The sequence below is a fragment of the Nannobrachium achirus genome, assembly GCF_963921795.1.
Source record: "Nannobrachium achirus genome assembly, chromosome: 4".
Taxonomy (NCBI): domain Eukaryota; kingdom Metazoa; phylum Chordata; class Actinopteri; order Myctophiformes; family Myctophidae; genus Nannobrachium; species Nannobrachium achirus.
Window position 1 is genome coordinate 74,913,449 of NC_137813.1, and position 17,723 is coordinate 74,931,171.

At 42.3% G+C, this 17,723-nt stretch overlaps 1 protein-coding gene across 1 annotated transcript in view; it reads left to right on the forward strand.

Annotated features, from left to right (window-relative positions):
• LOC308283185 (syntaxin-binding protein 4) overlaps positions 1–17,723 on the forward strand; it is a gene marked incomplete at both ends in the record, with an annotated part of 314,024 nt that overhangs the window by 237,985 nt on the left and 58,316 nt on the right. The window contains one exon of the mRNA XM_080723564.1: positions 8,475–8,581. Coding sequence (XP_080579690.1) covers positions 8,475–8,581 — 107 coding nt within the window. The remainder of the gene's footprint in view (positions 1–8,474; positions 8,582–17,723) is intronic.

Here is a 17,723-nt window from a genome sequence, read left to right on the forward strand (position 1 = left end):
AAAAAAAATTTGAAAACGTTTTTTTTTTTTTTCTTTTTTTTTTCAAAAACGGACCAAACTCGGGAAACTCGGGGTTGGCACAGCGTTGGTACCAATACAAACTCGGGAAACTCGGGGCTGGCACCAGATGTGTTAAGGATTATTATTCAAAATATTTTCAGAAAACATCCCCAAAAAAGCATTTTTTTTTTACTATGAATTAAAAACAAAATTCAATGATTTTTCTCAGCAATTTCATGAAGAAATCAATGAAAAATGTAAGAAACTCCATAAATTAGAAAACAAACACATTTACGAAGTAGTGAAAATATCCAATCTTCAACCTCACTGCGTGGCACAAAGCGATTTTTACTCGATGTGTAACCAAATTACTGACATATTTAATAATGCTATACTTTCCAAAACGTAGTTTTACTTGACTTGAGTATGTCAATTTTCAAACGTGTTATACTGTTATTCCATTCCATCGCATAGGCACATGCTGTATTGTATCTTTTCTATTATTTACAATTTAAGTTGTCAGATGGGCGTGCATTTTCAGAGGATTGTTCATTTTAATGATCATCGTTTTGTTTTTTTGTATCATCATTATGCAAATACATTTCAAGGTTTTAAAGAAAAAAATTATTGTTTACATCATTATTGTGGGCTCGCCTGAAAGGCGAGAAAACTATGTTATCTTCATTATTTACAGAGTGAGTTCCGTCACGTGAGTTCTGCCGCGTGAGTTCCGTCGCAGACAGTACAAGCCAATGAGGTGCAATTGAGGTGTGGACAATCTGGGAGTGGTGTTAGCTGGAGTATTGGTTGAGCTTCACATGACAGCGTAGAATATAGTCACGAGCGAGCCCACACTGTTTCGTAAGAACAGTATCTCTAGTTATTATTACTAAACTTATATTAATTATTATTATTATTACTAGTAGTAAAATCTTTAGTGATTTGCCATTTATTGGGGGACCCACTTGCAATTCCCTTGTAGTCCACCAGTGGCCCACATGTTTGAGGAGAAAGCAAAGAGTTAAAGGGATATTCCACTTTAAAAAAAAAAAACAAAAAAAAGTTTTGGTAATTTTATCGTCTAATCTAAGGCCCAGGGCAGACCGTGTTTTTTCAATAACTTTTTTCTTATATTTTTAATAATTCTTTGGGAAAATGGAAAAAATTAAATACAATAATATTTTATTGAAAATAAACGAAAAAAAGTTATTGAAAAAACACGGCCTGCTCACCAGAAAAAATGATGGGTGTTTTTAATGAATCTATCATGGTTAAAATTGAGTTTGAAGTTACAATGGGTGTGTATGGGGAGAGGCCCTGGTAACATTTACATCAAATATCTAAATATTGAATGAAGCAAATCAAAAACTGTCCAGGGTGTTCATAAAAGCCTGATTAGACGATAAAATGACCAAAAGTTTTTTTTTAAAGTGGAATATCCCTTTAACCGCGATAAAGTCGCATTAGACTGTGGGCAATCCAAATGGCCGGCCGTGGTGTTTGAGACCTTTATTCCATGAATGTCACAGGAGGGAAAAAAATGCTGGGTTTCTTTCAAAGAGTGTGCCCTCTGGAAAGGTCCTGTCATACCAGTGGGATTTAGAAAAGGTCCTCTTCGCCCAAGAAGCTCCATCTGCCGTGGAGATAAAAGGCCTTCCTGCGTTTGGAAATCAATAGTGTCTTACACTTTGAAATAAAGATCTGGATAATCAGCCTTTTCTTTTTTTTTTTCTTTTTTTTTTTTTTTTTTTCTGTCAGCAGAATGTGCTGTGTTCCTGTTCAGGGGTCGTCACACCGAATTCTGGGCCCTAGTTATTTGACGCTTTAACTATGGAAAAATAGCTCACTGCGAGCTTGTAGATCTGCTATTTTTGAAAAATCGTGAAAATTCTTTCAAGTTTTTTTTGGGAAAAACATATGTTTCTATATCAGTGGTGCTCAAACTTTTTCATGTGAAGGACCCCCAAACGGACCCCCCAACGGACCCCCATCTCAAAATATTTAGTTCCAGGGACCCCCAAGAAGCAAAATTTGAGTTACAACTGAAATACATATATTCAAAGATTTGCACACGTTAGCAGCAAAAATAGCAGATCTACAATCTCACAGCACGGCACTTGGTGCCACACTGAGAGCTTGTATATCTGCTATTTCTCAATAGCTAAAGTATAAAATAATGAAGGCCCCTTCACCTTGGTCCCTAGTAACTCAGTCCCACTTTTCCCCCCCTTGTGATGCCCCTGCTCCTGTTCCTCTCTACATGAGCAGAAAAAAAAAAAAAAAAAAGAAACATACTATTCTCTCTGTCTTTGCCAGTGGTGTAAAGTAATACATTTACTCAAGTACTGTACTCAAATAACATTTTGAGGTGCTGTTACTTTACTAGAGTATCTCCAACTTTCAGTAGACTACTTTTACTTCTACTCCACTACATCTCGGAGGCAAATATTGTACCTTTACAGCCATTTCCAGTCTTCAGGCTTTAATGCACTTTTCCAGAACATTTCCTGCAAATGCCTTTCTAATTGCTTATGGAGAATGGAGCGCATTTTTGCAGAAACCCGCAAATGGCAAGAAACCACTCCATTCCTATTGAAAAGCAGAATCGAACTTCAAAGGATTTAAACTTCGAGGTCAGAGAAGGTCATACAAATGTATCTACAAGCTCAATGTTCTGAACTTCTGCCAATCGCAGCGTGTGTGTGTGCCTGTGCAAGTGACTGCTTCCACACAGAACTGCGATCAGTAACATGAAGGCTAGGGGAGGCTGTGCCTTCCCAAATGCTGCTGGGTATTTTCCAAATGATATAGGCTATAGCCTAATATAAAGTACGGACGCAGCATTATATAGACGGCGGCGCTGAGAACAGCTGGCTGTACAAGCTTCAGTCATACAGTATCCTACACACACATCGCGTCGCGGATGTGCCTGGTGTGACTCTGAGCTTGGAGGTCTGCTATTCTCTACACGCAACATCATCGCGGGACGGAGATAAATTAGGCTTGATCATGATGGGCTGCAGCTGATGTGATCAAACTCATAGAGCGCTTTCTAGTCTCTGTCTCTGTCTCTCCGTTCTCAGTGGAGGAAAACGTACTCCGATTTTTTACTTAGGTAAAAGTATCAATACTGCATTATTGAAACACTTTGTTACAAGTTAAAGTCCGGAATTCAAAATGCACTTGGGTAAAAGTAGGCTACGAAAGTGATGGCATCAAAATAAGCTCACAACGTGTCACAGCGCAGCGCGACGCGCTTGTAGATTGGCTATTTTCAAATAGTCTATAAAACGGGGCAAAAAGGCAAAATATTTTATAATAATTTACATCTGCAAAGTAACTAGTAGCTATGTTTTCATATAATTGTAGTGGAGTAAAAATACAATATTTGGATCCAAGATGTTGTTTAGTATTGAAAAAAAAAAGGCTAACATAGCCTCTCCAAACGTTTGGCTCACCCGCCGCCTATGGCGTGTGTGTATGTGTGTGTGTGCCACTGCTGCCTGGTGTGTGTGTGTGTGTGTGTGTGTGTGTGTGTGTGTGTGTGTGTGTGTGTGTGTGTGTGTGTGTGTGTGTGTGTGTGTGTGTGTGTGTGTGTGTGCTCTCCCTGAAACGTAATCGTTTCAACTGCTGCACGGATTGGATATTCGTTAGACCCACCCCCACCCCCACCCCCTGCGCTCATTGGAGGAGCCGCAAATTTCGGATCGGTAAACTGCAGATTCATTCATTCAACACCAGACCAGAGAAACACTCCACTCTGAGAGTGGGCGGTCTATGGGCTGGAACCAGGCTAACCCTACCCTAGTTGTACATGGGTAACGAACTACCCTAATAACTAGGGGTGTAACGATACATATCACAATGCATGGTTGACGATACGATACATGGGCGATATTGGTTCATTCATGGTGATATGATACGATTCGATTCAATGATTTAAAATCGCTATAGTAACTATTTAGCAAAGAAATTAAATCTGTGTGAAAAGTGTGGATAGTGCAGTTTTTAAGGGAAACATGTATTATTATCGATATAAATAAGTAAACACTGTGATTATCTGCCAAATACATGGACATTGTATATTGACAAACCTGCACCTTGACATGATTACACACATTTATCGATAGACCAGTGTAGCTATATGGAAAGGAAAAGTAATTAAACTGCTTTAAAAATGTTCTTCTTAAAAATGTTAAATACAATCGATTATTTGCACTGCCGATTCGATACAATACAAAATCAAACTATACAATTCGATTTTAGCTGTTTTCATTTCTATATGTGTCCCAATCTCACTGAGAGCCAGTCATTGCAATTTTTTTCATTTTCATTTTTTCATTTCATTTGAAAGCTGGGGATCATAGCTACAACATGATATATTGGTTGTGGAGATTGACCCAACAGTTTTGAAGATATGGCTTATAGAATGATGCCATGCTGAAATAGGACTTTTGAGATATTCAAGTTTTAAATACATTTCTAACCTGCAATGACCTGACTCCGCCACATGGGGAGTAATCTTCAATTCAATCTTCAATTCAAAGAAGCTTTATTGGCATGAGAACACAAACGTTTACACAGTGGTGGAAAAAGTACCTACATTTTATAATTAAGTAAAAGTATCAATTCTGCAATGTAGAATCACTCTGTTACAAGTAAAAGTCCAGAATTAAAAATGTACTTGAGTAAAAGTACAAAAGTATTGGTATCCAAATGTACTTAAAGTACCAAAAGTAAAAGTACAAAATGTTTGAAAATAGCAGATCTACAAGCTCACAACACGTCGCACCGCAATGCGCTGTGAGCTTGTAGATCGGCTATTTTTAAATAGCCTTGGTATAACATAGGGCTAAAGTGGTTTATGTATGTTTTAAACTTTAGTTATTGCTTTGTAGATTTTTATTTTAATAGTCCAAATTGTAGCCTATACACATTTTGGCCATTTGAAAATAGCTCACATTGTGAGCTTGTAGATCTGCTATTTTAAAATATATATTTATTTAATACCGGACTTCTACTTGTAACAGAGTATAAATTGCAGTAGGCAACTGCCTATTAGTACTGATACTTTTAAGTTTTCTTCCTATAGAGGCACAAAGTTCTATGGGGCACAGTTTTTGTCTACTCTACGTTGCTCTACGGAAATGCACGTGCGCAACACCAGAACTCGTGCCCTATCGAAATTGGGGTCGGCTAACTGTGCTAACTGTGCTTTATATAACATAGTCGAGTGTTTGTGTAACTTCAGTCAGATTGAAGGATCATCTGACTCTGATAATGAACCACAATCTACAGGCTACGCTTAACCGCCTCGCGTTGTGAGCTTGTAGAAGAGCAAAAATAGAGTTTGGTCGTGTTTTATACAACAGATGCCTACGTTAGCCTGCAGCTAGCGCTAGCTAACGTTAGCGTTAGCCGTTAGCCAGTCATCAGCCAGTCATCTAGAATAGTCTAATAAGTCAATTTTCCGACGGCGAGTGAACGAGCATTCCATGTGTCCTTCTGATGGATTTTTTTCCTGGCTGTGAATGTTTTTATTGTCCAAAAAGAAAACGCTCTGAACGTTAAAACTAGATAGTTTACGATGACACACTGCTCTAAGTCAAAGCTAAGCTAACCCAGTGACAAAGGACACTCCTCGCCATCCGGTCCAGGCAGGAAACTGATCATTTTTCCCCCAAAAGTCGAGAAGAAGAACAGTCAACGGCTGAATAATAAATAAATAAATAATAGATTAAATCATTATAACAACGTAACGTGGTTCATTTGGAACATACGTGGCACTACATTAACGGGATAAATACTGTGATTTGCAACGCTAGGTAATGGAGCGCCGATATTACCGCATTTGGCTACAAATGGCTGGTGAAAACTAGCATGTTAGCTGTATTCTGGGAGGACCAACAGAATTATGTCCCGATCTCTCACATTAATTAAAAAAAGTCTTATTTATATGCAGAGTTAAGCTCTGGCGTTTAAGTGAAATGTAGCCTAGATATTATGAGATGCTGTTGTGGCATTATCTTTTTAGAGAAAAAAAAAAAAAAAACGTCATATAGGCTGTAGGGAATAATGACAATTCCCGAGATGACTGGCTCTCAGCCAAATTGAGACACATATACTTCAATTTGTTAAGTTAAACATAATATTTCGTTGCAGTTACTATATTGTTACACCCCTACTAGTAACCATACAGGTGTACATGGGTACTGCACTACCTTAGATTTGTACATGGCTACTGCACTACCATACAGGTGTACATGGCTAATGAACCACCCTACAGTTTGTACACAAAGTACTGCAGTAATGTGTACTGTCGTGATAGCGCTGGCCTCCACGTACTTTGTGCCAACGGTATTTCAGCTGTGCAGTATACCGTACCATGCAGTACACTGATATTTATAGACGGACACACATACTGATGTCAGGGAGATAACTCCAAGTACTATGACTCTCTCTCCTTCTCCCTCTCTCTCTCTCTCTCTCTCTCTCTCTCTCTCTCTCTCTCTCTCTCTCTCTCAGTCTGTCTCAGCCCCCCCCCACCCCCCCCCCCCCCCCCTTCCCCAAGGGAGTTAAATTGGTTCCATTCAGAGTTATTCCCTGGCACAAGCAGTGAGTTGTTGCTTTATAGCTGTTTAATATTGTGAAGGATCCGTTCCTCGTGCCAAGGCGTGTTGTTGTTGTTGTTGCTGCTGCAGAAGACTCCTGTCCACTCATATCTGGACTGTGCCTCAGAAAATACAGTGTGTGTGTGTGTAGAAACTACAGTATTAGTAGTCAAACAAAACCAATTATGTGTGTATTTCATAAAATAATGTCTTACTATGTAAAAAAAAGATTGATGGACATCAAGAAGGGCCAGTATAAGGTGAATACTACGGGTGCATTGGGAAAAGCGCACCGGGTGTGCTCTCAGTGTAGTGAGTGCAGTGGTCGGTGATGTGCATTCAGTGTGGCTTATTTACAAACGACCAGTTAAGAGGCAGCTGTGCGCTTTTTCAGTCTGAAAACGTTCTGAAAAGCAGCAGTTGCTAATGTAACGTTGCCATTGATAGGCAATTTAGTTCATAACGTTGGCCTACCTGCTGTTAGTTTACACGTTGATGCGTGTAAACATCCCAAAGGACCAATAAAGCATTTTGTTATCATTTCCTACGCCATATGTTCACAGCTGAGAAGCGCAAGACACCGCCAACCAATCAAAACACCGCACTGATGCACCACACTGCCAAACCCCTTCTTCTGAGTAGAGTCATGCACTCAGCACACCCGGTGCGCAGCGCACTGGATTTCCAAACGACAACGCACCAAGTGCACCGGATAAACAAACGACGACATGGCACACCAGTGCGTTGAGTGCGCATTTCCGAACGCACCCTAAGGTCTGCACCTTAGCACCACCCACATGAAGTTAACCACGCCCACAACTCGTATTGTGGGCGTGGTATGAAGTCGTATAATAATAAGGGGAGGGAGAAAGATACTTATCTACTTGTCTTACTTACTTATAGTCTACTTGCCAGCCCATAGAGCCCCATTGTGAACCCGGACATATTGAGTACACCAAGGTTTTATGTTATAAATGTTGAGTAAGGGTCCCCAGCATGTAGAAACTGCCGGATGCTAACTTGCATAATTATGTTGAGCAATTTTCATAATTTGCATAATTAGCTTTAATTAGCACAATCCCCTATAATAATGGATAATATGTCAAAAACTGATTGGCCGATTTGAACAATATTGGAGTGGTTTTGGGGGTTGTTGAGGATGCTGAATCCATTTTCTAAATTCAAAATGGCCGTTTTAAACCGTGAATGGCCTTATACCAACTTAAAGTGGGGTGATTTTGATACTTTTTTATGTTGTATATGGCCATTTTGAATTTAGAAAATGTCAGAAATGGATTCAGCATTCTCAATAACCCCCAAAACCACTCCAATATTGTTCAAATCAGCCAATCAGTTTTTGACATATTATCCATTACTATGGGGGATTATGCTAAATAAATAGAATTATGCAAATTATGAAAATTGCTCAACATATGCAAGTTAGCATCCGGCAGTTTCTAAATGCTGGGAACCCACACTCAACATTTCTAACATAAAACCTTGGTGTACTCAATATGCCAGGGTTCAGATTCTGGCAAGTGGACTATTATCTGGGGTGTGTAGCGTTGTTCCATTCCAACATCTCATTACTCCGACGTTAAGTTCGTCCGACTCTCCCCATTACCCTATCTCTAAACCTATAGTGCACGCGTAGTCACGTAGTCAGAGTAGTGAGACGTCAGGACACTCACTGCCTTCAACGTATCTGTACCTAGTAGCTGCCATAAGTAATTCGCTCGTATGACACCTTAGCCTTAGCGTTTGATAGCGTTTGCAAAGACATTAGCGTTAGCATTAGCTGCAAAAGGATGAATACAAATCTGCTGGTTTTCTGTATGTTTTTTTTTTTTTTTTTTTTTACAGGATGGGCGACTGAGGCCCGGTGACCAGCTCATTGCCATCAACAAGGAGTCCTTGATAGGAGTGACGTACGAAGAGGCCAAAACCATCCTCAACAAAATCAAGTTCAGGTGAGAACATGCCTCTCTCTCTCTCTCTCTCTCTCTCTCTCTCTCTCTCTCTTTCTCTCTCTCTCTCTCTCTCTCTCTCTCTCTCTCTCTCTCTCTCTCTCTCTCCCTCTCTCTCTTTCTCTCTCTCTCTCTCTCTCTCTCTCTCTCTCTCTCTCTCTCTCTCTCTCTCTCTCTCTCTGATTTGGAGTTTGTTTTGCTGTTCATGTTAAAAACAACATCACATTAAAAACATGGCAGACTAGTAAGCAGCACAGCTGCACCAATTGCATGACGATTGTTGGCCAGGAACCATCCGTTTTTCTGATGCTATACCATCTTGTGTCTAGAACAATTATTTCGCTGCCTTTAGTGGACACTCCCCCAGGCCTACAGAAAAAAAAACGGCACGTATGTTTTATTGACTTTGAAACAACTTTTAACAATAACCATTATACTGCCTATTTCCTGCCTACATGGTCTTTGAATATATGTTTTCATAGGTTTGTCTAAACATACCCATTATTACTTTGATTAGCTGCAGCTGTGATGCTTAACATCACTGTGTACTTTAAGGTCAGTGTGATGTAGCCTGCCATGTTTTTATGCTTCTGTAGTTTTTTTTAACCTGAAGTGGTAAACAGACTACAAAATCAGCCTGTGTTGTTCCCCTTTAAGTGGTTAAGAAAAAAGTATTTGTTTCTTTGTTTGTTTGTTGAAATCAGTGGTTCCTAATTGTGTTTTAGCTAAAGGCCCAAAAGAGAAATGAGACGTTTGCCCAGGACCCAAACTAGCGACACACAACACATCGTTTTGTGCCTCGTTGCAAGCTTGTGGATCTGCTATTATTACTACTTCTTAAATGTTTTTAATTTGTATTTATTCATGGCAATTGTTTTATTTTTTTGATTTTATGTAGCCTATGGAATACTTTGGAACGTTTTTTAAAAGAGTTTCTAATTGAAGTTATTGAAATAATATAAATAATAAAATAAATGAGGAGGTTGTGGGGTCCGAAATCCACCGTGGTGCATCCGGCTTTGTCATGAAGCCATGCTGCGAGCTTGTAGATCTGCTATTTTTGAAAAATCTTGAAAATTTGAGTTTTGACCCGATTCTATAAGTGTCTTTTGAATCCTTCTAAGGTTTTTTGAAAAAACTATGTTTCTATGTCAGCAATCTGGCTAGCCATCGTCAAAGAAAAGGTCCTTCTCACTTAACTGGAGCTCAGTTAGTCTGTTCTTGAGAGACCACTATGTCAGTGGTATTTGGCCACGGACCCCCATCTCAAAATATTTAGTTCCAGGGACCACCCAGAAGCAAAATTTTAGTTACAAACGTTCGCTTTGAAAATACATATATTCAATGATTTGCACACATTTTCACAACTTTTTCCAAAAATAGCAGATCTACAAGCTTGTATATCTGCTATTTTTCAGTGGTTAAAGCATTCAATAATTCTAGGCCTAAATGGGTTAAAATAAATAAGGAGGTTGTGGGTTCGAAATCCACCGTGGTGCATCCGGCTTTGTCGGGCGTCTATGCAAACACAATTGGCCCGTGTTCGGGGTAGGGAAGCCGGGCGGGGGAGGGTGATAATTGAGCTCCTACGGGTTGGGGCGGCAGCAGGGAGCGGGATTCGGGTGGTGTAGAATGAAGGCTCTGCATGCTCCTGGTGGGGGCCTCGCCATGAAAGGGGGCTTGAGCCCCTGCCCTTTTATCCGTCTGTAAAAAGTGCCCTCTCCAGACCATGAATGCAGTTTTCACTATGGAGCCAAATGCCCTCTTTCCATGCTATACCTGAAGGCAGCATTCAAGAGAATTGCCTTGTCCAAACTCTCCTGAAACTTGAATGCAGAATATTATTTTGAAAAAAAAAATTGCCCTCTCTGTGTAGAAATCCATGCCGTACGCCACATCTCCAGTATTGACTTGGTTATGCTTAGTTCAATGTGGTATATCAATCACAGAAAATAGCCGACGCTCTAGGGCCCCTGCCTCTCTAACATTCTCTGCACGTCCCTGTTCCTCACTGGCTGGTGAGTCAGTATGTACGTATGTGTAACAGTATGAGCTATGCACGAAAACGCATTTCACCCACTTCCTTACTTTGGTACGCCTGTGATGTGACAATAAAGCTGATTAGGCAGTGACAGCACAGAAACGTGTGTGGGGAGGAATCGCCGACGCGAGGCGTTGTGAGCATGTAGATCGCGCTATTTTCACAATTTCTGCCTCTATATATTTGACAATTTGGCCAATGTTTAATTTGCCATTTTAGAGGTGTTAACTGTTCTGCCGCCGTTGACAGTCCTCACCGTCATTGAAAGGGTTAATACCATGGCGCCGTTGACGGTGAGGACTGTGAATCTTACTGTATATACAGTAAAGATATTATCACTTACTTAATGTCGCTCCGGTCCCGTCCGCATCGGTAATGTCGGCGATTTGTTTACAACGCACGTTGGGCGTGCACGCGAAGTGAAGCTCCTCAATGTTAAGTCAATGGAGAGGCCCATAAAGAAACTTCATTTAAACAAAATAGCCATTTTGAGACATTTTGCAGCAGATCTAAATGTAAACAAGGCACAAGGCAGGGCGCAGCCATCTTCGTCTTCTTGTCCCACACTGTCATGTGACTAGATGACGTAATCGTTGCCGTCAAGTGATAATCCAAAAAAACAAAAACAACCCCCTTCCAGCCCTTCAAAATAATAGCGGCGGCCTATGGAGGAAACTGCGTGGCACCGAGGCACCAAGCAACCTTCAGATTAAGAGGCACTAATTGTGTTAAAAAGTCCTTAAATTGTCACTTTAGAAATGTGAAGATACACTTAAACTTTATGCTGGTTTGTTTACAGTTGAGTGAGAAAACAATGTTGCACATTAAGTTAATCATCTGGGGACCCCCCAAAATAATTGGGGGGACGTGTGTGACGCGATGACGTCATCAAACGATACAGTCGACTTCAACTCGACTTTTTACTGAGTCGAGTCGACTTGCAAAAATCACAAGCCGTTAATGCCCTAACACACACACACACACACACACACACACACACACACACGCGCGCGCCATTGCTTGGGGTTGGTGGTGTTTCATTAGACAACCGCAGGGTTTCTCCCCTCCCACACACGGAGACGCCAGCTGCCGCCTCCTGCTGAGTCTCCCCCCACACCTCTCCTCCGCTGAACAGACGCCCGGGTCAACCTGCAGGGGTCACTATAGTGCACCAGACACAGACACGGGGGCCCCCCTGCCGTCTTCCCCACCCTGCATTTTAACACTGATAAATGGAAGTAGTGAGCGCCAGGCCGCGCAGAGCCGGCTCTGCCAGGAGATGAAGCCCAGGTATCTGGGTGCTGGCCCACACTTTCACCTCTATACAACACCATTATGCATTACCTAGTAGAGTGTGTACTTTTTTTTTCTCTAAATCTTTATCCACGATTTCGTAACCCATTCTTCACCCAGTGCCAATTGCCTGAGCCAGGGGTTCCCACACTTTTTTTGTCTCAGGGCACCCCATGAATATTGTTTTAATCCGAGGCACCCCTACATTATAATTTTCACTCCCAGCACCTTATATTTATAGCATATCGCCGTTGTCGGGTGAAAACCTTGTATGTTCAAAACCATTCGTTTTGGATTTATCATCTATAAAATGTACTAAACTAGTGAAAACAGCAGATCTACAAGCACAGTAGATCGGCTGTTTTCACTAGTTTTGTGCGACAGTCTTGTATGATGAAACAGGGCTTTTCTTTACCAAAAGACGTACACATTTGAAACACTTTAAAAGATACAAGATACAAAGATAGAGATGATATTTTAGTGATTATGTTGCGAGGAAAACGTTGAGATAATAGCCATTTTGGTTAAAACCGACTGAAAATAACTTTGTTCTTCAAGTTTAAAATGATACTAAATATTTTTTCAAGTGTCCAAATACATTCCAAATATTATCAAATGATCTCGCGGCACCCCTGGACTGCCGTCGTGGCACCCCAGGGTGCCCCGTCACCCACTTTGAAAACCCCTGGCCTAAGCTATAATCCTGGGTTTAGAATCGAAAAAGGCCTGTTGCCGACTAATTAATACAGCTGTCACTTTTGGCATCCTGTTCTCCCAGTCACTGCTATAACTATGACTTTACACATTTTGTTCATTATTAAGAAGAATAGCCAAGTGAGGATTGAGGCTTTACCCCAGGTGAAGGAGTTTAAGTATCTCGGGGTCTTGTTCACGAATGAGAGAAAGGGGAAGACGGAGAAGGAGATCAGCCGGAGAATCGGAGCAGCAGGAGCGGTTTTGCAGTCGCTAAATCGCACTGTGGTGGAGAAAAAAGAGTTGAGCCGTAAGGCAAAGCTCTCTGTCTACTGAGCAATCTTCGTTCCTACTCTCACCTATGGTCATGAAGTGTGGGTCATGACCGAAAGTATAAGGTCGTGAGTGCAAGCAGCTGAAATGGGTTTCCTCAGACGGGTGGCTGGTATCTCCCTTAAAGATAGGGTGAGAAGTTCAGTCACCTGAGAGAGTCAGCTTAGGTGGTTGGGGCATCTAGTACGGATGCCCCCCGAGCGCCTTCCTAGGAAGGTCCTCGATGCACGTCCCGCTGGGAGGAGACCCCGTGGCAGACCAAAGACCACATGGAAGGATTATATCTCCAAACTGGCTTGGGAACGCCTCGGTATACTCCCTGAGGGAGTGGAGGAAGTTGCTCGGGATAAGGAAATCTGGAAATCTCAGTTGGAACTGTTACCCCTGCGACCCGATTCCGGATAAGCGTTTGAAGATGGATGGATGGACGGATGGATGCAATTCTGGGAATTTGAAGTGTGTTTGCCGTGATGCGAGTCATACTTACAAATGAATTCCATCTTACCATTTGAATTTTCCCCATTCAAGTCAAAGGGGAAAATGTATTTACTAATTAATGACCGTATATGGAGATCTCTGTGTCAGTCCATGTCCCTTTCATTCCCATATATGGAGATCCCTGATGTCATCAATATTAAGACCATATCTTGGAAAGCCCATATATGGACATTCTGTGTCAGTCTCATGTGGTCTATATGTAACGGAGGTGATCCGAACCTCCCCACCCGGTTTCGTACCCGGGTCTCCCACGCGAAAGTCCAATATCTTAACCACTAAACCAAAACATCTCTTTGGTCTGGGGGAGATACTAGACTTTTGACGCTTCAAGGCTGGGGCTGCGACTCTCTCCGCCACACTCACCCCCCCTTTGACCTCCTCCTATGGGGAAGCCCGGATCCGGGTCACGGCACCAATGTAACGGAGGTGATCCGAAACTCCCCACTCGGTTTCGTACCCGGGTTTCCCACGCGAAAGTCCAATATCTTAACCACTAGACCAAAGAGACATCTTTTTGGTCCGGGGGAGATACTAGACTTTTGAGGCTTCAAGGCTGGGGCTGCGACTCTCTCCGTCACATAAATGTTTGCAATTTCCCATTCAAGTCAATGGAGAAATTGAAAAAATGTGCACAAGATGATGTCTGACATCGGGCTGTTGCGGAGCAAGCGCTGACTCATTGTGACATCACTTCATAAAAGGCTCTGACATCACGTACGCTACATGAGTCAACAAAAAATGTCTCTGAGTGTGTATGTAATGTATGTATGTATGTATTGTATGTAATCCGCGTATCTCTCGGGAACCGTTCATCCCACCGGCTTCAAATTTGGCACACACGTTCCCCGCCGCAGCAGGGAGTGTAGTGCAGGCCTCGACCCGACCCGATACGCGGTTTTACGGAACCGGCGCAAAAGGTTTGGAATCTCCGTATGCGGAACTAATGTCTGACATCAGTGTTTTCCGGAACCGGCACTGTGTCTACAGAGATCTCCATATGGGCATAAAATGGACGCAGACAGACAGATACAGATATCTCCATATATCGGCATAAATGGACACAGGCAAACAGATGGTCAAACGGATCCTATGACAACAGGTAATGGGGTTTGCATTAATGGCAGTTGACAGGTTACCATGGTTACGTATTGAATGTTGAAATCCATATATGGAGATACCCGACACATCTCATTAAGTCTGACCTCACAAGCCCCATATTTGGACCTGGACGACCTCATGCTTAGAAACCTGCAAGCAGGTCCTGACCGCACTCTCAAGAATAGCACCAGAATGGTGGTAATGCAAATGATGAACAGAGTCATTGAGTGTGAGATTGTAGTAGGCACAAAGAAGAGTGAAACAATCTTCCTACCAAGAATACCTCACTATGACAGAGGTGAGCTTCCCTTCACCTTCATTAATCCCTATCCGTTTAGCTTTCCTCTGTTACCATCAATAAGGGTCAGGGCCAAGAGAATGAACGAGTTGGCATCTACTTGCCTCAACCTGTGTTTGCTCATGGCCAACTCTACACAGCCTTCTCCAGAGTTTGTAAAAGTAAAACGCTTGGTGTCCGAGCTTCTAGTTATCATAATTTTCAAGCGAGAAATGTGTGCAGACAAAAAAATGCCAGACATCGCCAAAGTCACTGATGGATGAATCACAACTGTGTCTGTGTAAATCGATGTTGTTATAGGAATGATGTCAACGGTTTGTGTTCCATGACATCAGACCAGAGCTATGGTCAGCCTGCATATAAGATTTGACACAGTTTTTAAACATCACAATTAGTTCCTAGAACGACCAAGAGGGAGTATTTACAGGCAGAGTACCGTAATAGTCAGTTGTGAGTCAGAGACGTAGACAGCTAGAGAGCGAGACAGATTGACAGAGAATATATCAAAACCAAATCTTTCCAGCCCGGAATAGAAAAGAAACGTCTTCCAATTAACAGTTCAAGTACCGGAAACTGTGTCCATGAACTGGTCTTCCAAGACGTTCTGAGTGTCATACGCCTTCACATCTCAGGTCCTCCTCCACGAAGACATGAAGATGAGCCACAACAACCTCTGCTGTCTGTCAAATGATGAGCAATGGACAGCTCCCCTCATCTGCCTTTGTAACCAGCCAGGGACAAGGAGACACAGACCAACCAAGATCTTGCGAGGACTTCATCTCAGCCAGGAGAAGTAAAGAAACATCTGATGACTTACACAGGAACGAAAACCCCATATGTGATGAGAGCTTCATTGAGATATCGACTCTGAAGAAACACCAGCATGTCCACGCCGAAGAAAAACCTTTCCACTGTCAAGAATGTGGCAAGGGTTTCAGTCAGCTAGGTAACCTGAAGACACATCAGCGTGTCCACACTGGAGAAAAACCCTTTGTGTGCAAACAGTGTGACAAAAGATTCAGTGTGTTAGGTTCTCTGAAGAAGCACCAGCTTGTCCACAGTGGAGAAAAACCCTTTGTGTGCAAACAATGTGACAAGAGTTTCAGTGTGTTAAGTTCCTTGAAGTCACACCACAGTGGAGAAAAACCCTTTGTGTGCAAACAGTGTGAAGAAGGATTCGGTGTGTTAGCTTCTCTGAAGAGGCACCAGTGTGTCCACAGTGGAGAAAAACCCTTTGTGTGCAAACAGTGTGAAGAAGGATTCGGTGTGTTAGATTCTCTGAAGAGGCACCAGCGTGTCCACAGTGGAGAAAAACCCTTTGTCTGTAAACAGTGTGACAAGAGTTTCAGTGAGTTAGGTAACCTTAAGAGGCACCAGCGTCTCCATAGTGGAGAAAAACCCTTTGTGTGCAAACAGTGTGACAAGAGTTTCAGTCAGCGAAGTCAGCTGATGACACACCAGCGTGTCCATAGTGGAGAAAAACCCTTTGTGTGCAAACAATGTGACCAGAGTTTCAGTGTGTTAAGTTCATTGAAGTCACACCAGCGTATTCACAGTGGAGAAAAACCCTTTGTGTGCAAACAGTGTGAAGAAGGATTCAGTGTGTTAGATTCTCTGAAGAGGCACCAGCGTGTCCACAGCGGAGAAAAACCCTTTGTCTGTAAACAGTGTGACAAGAGTTTCAGTGAGTTAGGTAACCTTAAGAGGCACCAGCGTCTCCATACTGGAGAAAAACCCTTTGTGTGCAAACAGTGCAACAAGAGTTTCAGTCAGCCAAGTCACCTGATGACACACCGGCGTGTCCATAGTGGAGAAAAACCCTTTGTGTGCAAACAGTGTGACAAGGGTTTCAGTGAGTTAGGTAACCTGAAGACACACCAGCATGTCCACAGTAGAGAAAAACCCTTCCATTGTAAACAATGTGACAAGAGTTTCACTAAGCTAGGTAGCCTGAAGATACACCGGCGTATCCACAGCGGAGAAAGATGACACAGTCTTTGCCAGACCCATGAAATGGGTAGGCCTACATAAGCAAATGTCGGTCTGTCCCTTTTCTATATAAAGGGTATATATGATGATGACATGATGATGACATGCCTACAAAAGGCATGATGTCATAAATGATGATGACAGACAGGGGGTTGGCAGAACCGGGGTCTGGCACAACCAGGTTGACCTGGTCTAGTTTTTTACCAGCTTGCGCCTTGTAGACTAGCCTTGCTGAGATGGTGACGTCACCGAGAACGCTGAGGAGAAGGTAGCGTGAAATTCTGGGAAATTGCGAGTGTGGTTGCCTCTTTATTGTCTGGGTAGCCACATTGTCATGTGAAGCTTGGGTTAGGGTAATCCTCAACCTAGCACCACTCCCCCATTGAACCAATGGACTTACTCTATAGTGGTGACATCACCGAGAATGCTGCTTCCTGGATAAAAGTCTATCTACAGTAGAAAGAAAGAAATGAAGTTACACTAGAACTATAGTGTGTTTCCCCATAGGCAACCACACTAAGAAAAATAGAAAGCTGGTCTCCATCTTGAATAACTCCTCCCACCCCCTCTACCTTGATCTCTTCGGCTACTGGAGTAAGAGAGGAAACGACCGTTTCCACTACCCAGAACGGAGGTGCGAGAGACTAGGAAAGTCCTTTGTGCCTGTTACCTAATTCAACTGGAACCAAAGTTGTACTGACTCTGACCTCCAGGGAGGGTTGCTTGTGGCGTCTTGCTGTGTCACCCTTTCTTGCTTTTTTAGTCTTGTTTTATTTGCACTGACTACTTACACTTATTGTTTGGCCTTGCACTATTGGGTTGTGTTGGTAGTATTGAGTACTATTGTTGTTTATGTTTATTCAACTTTCAGCATGATCACAGAATGTTTTAAAAAGACAGGT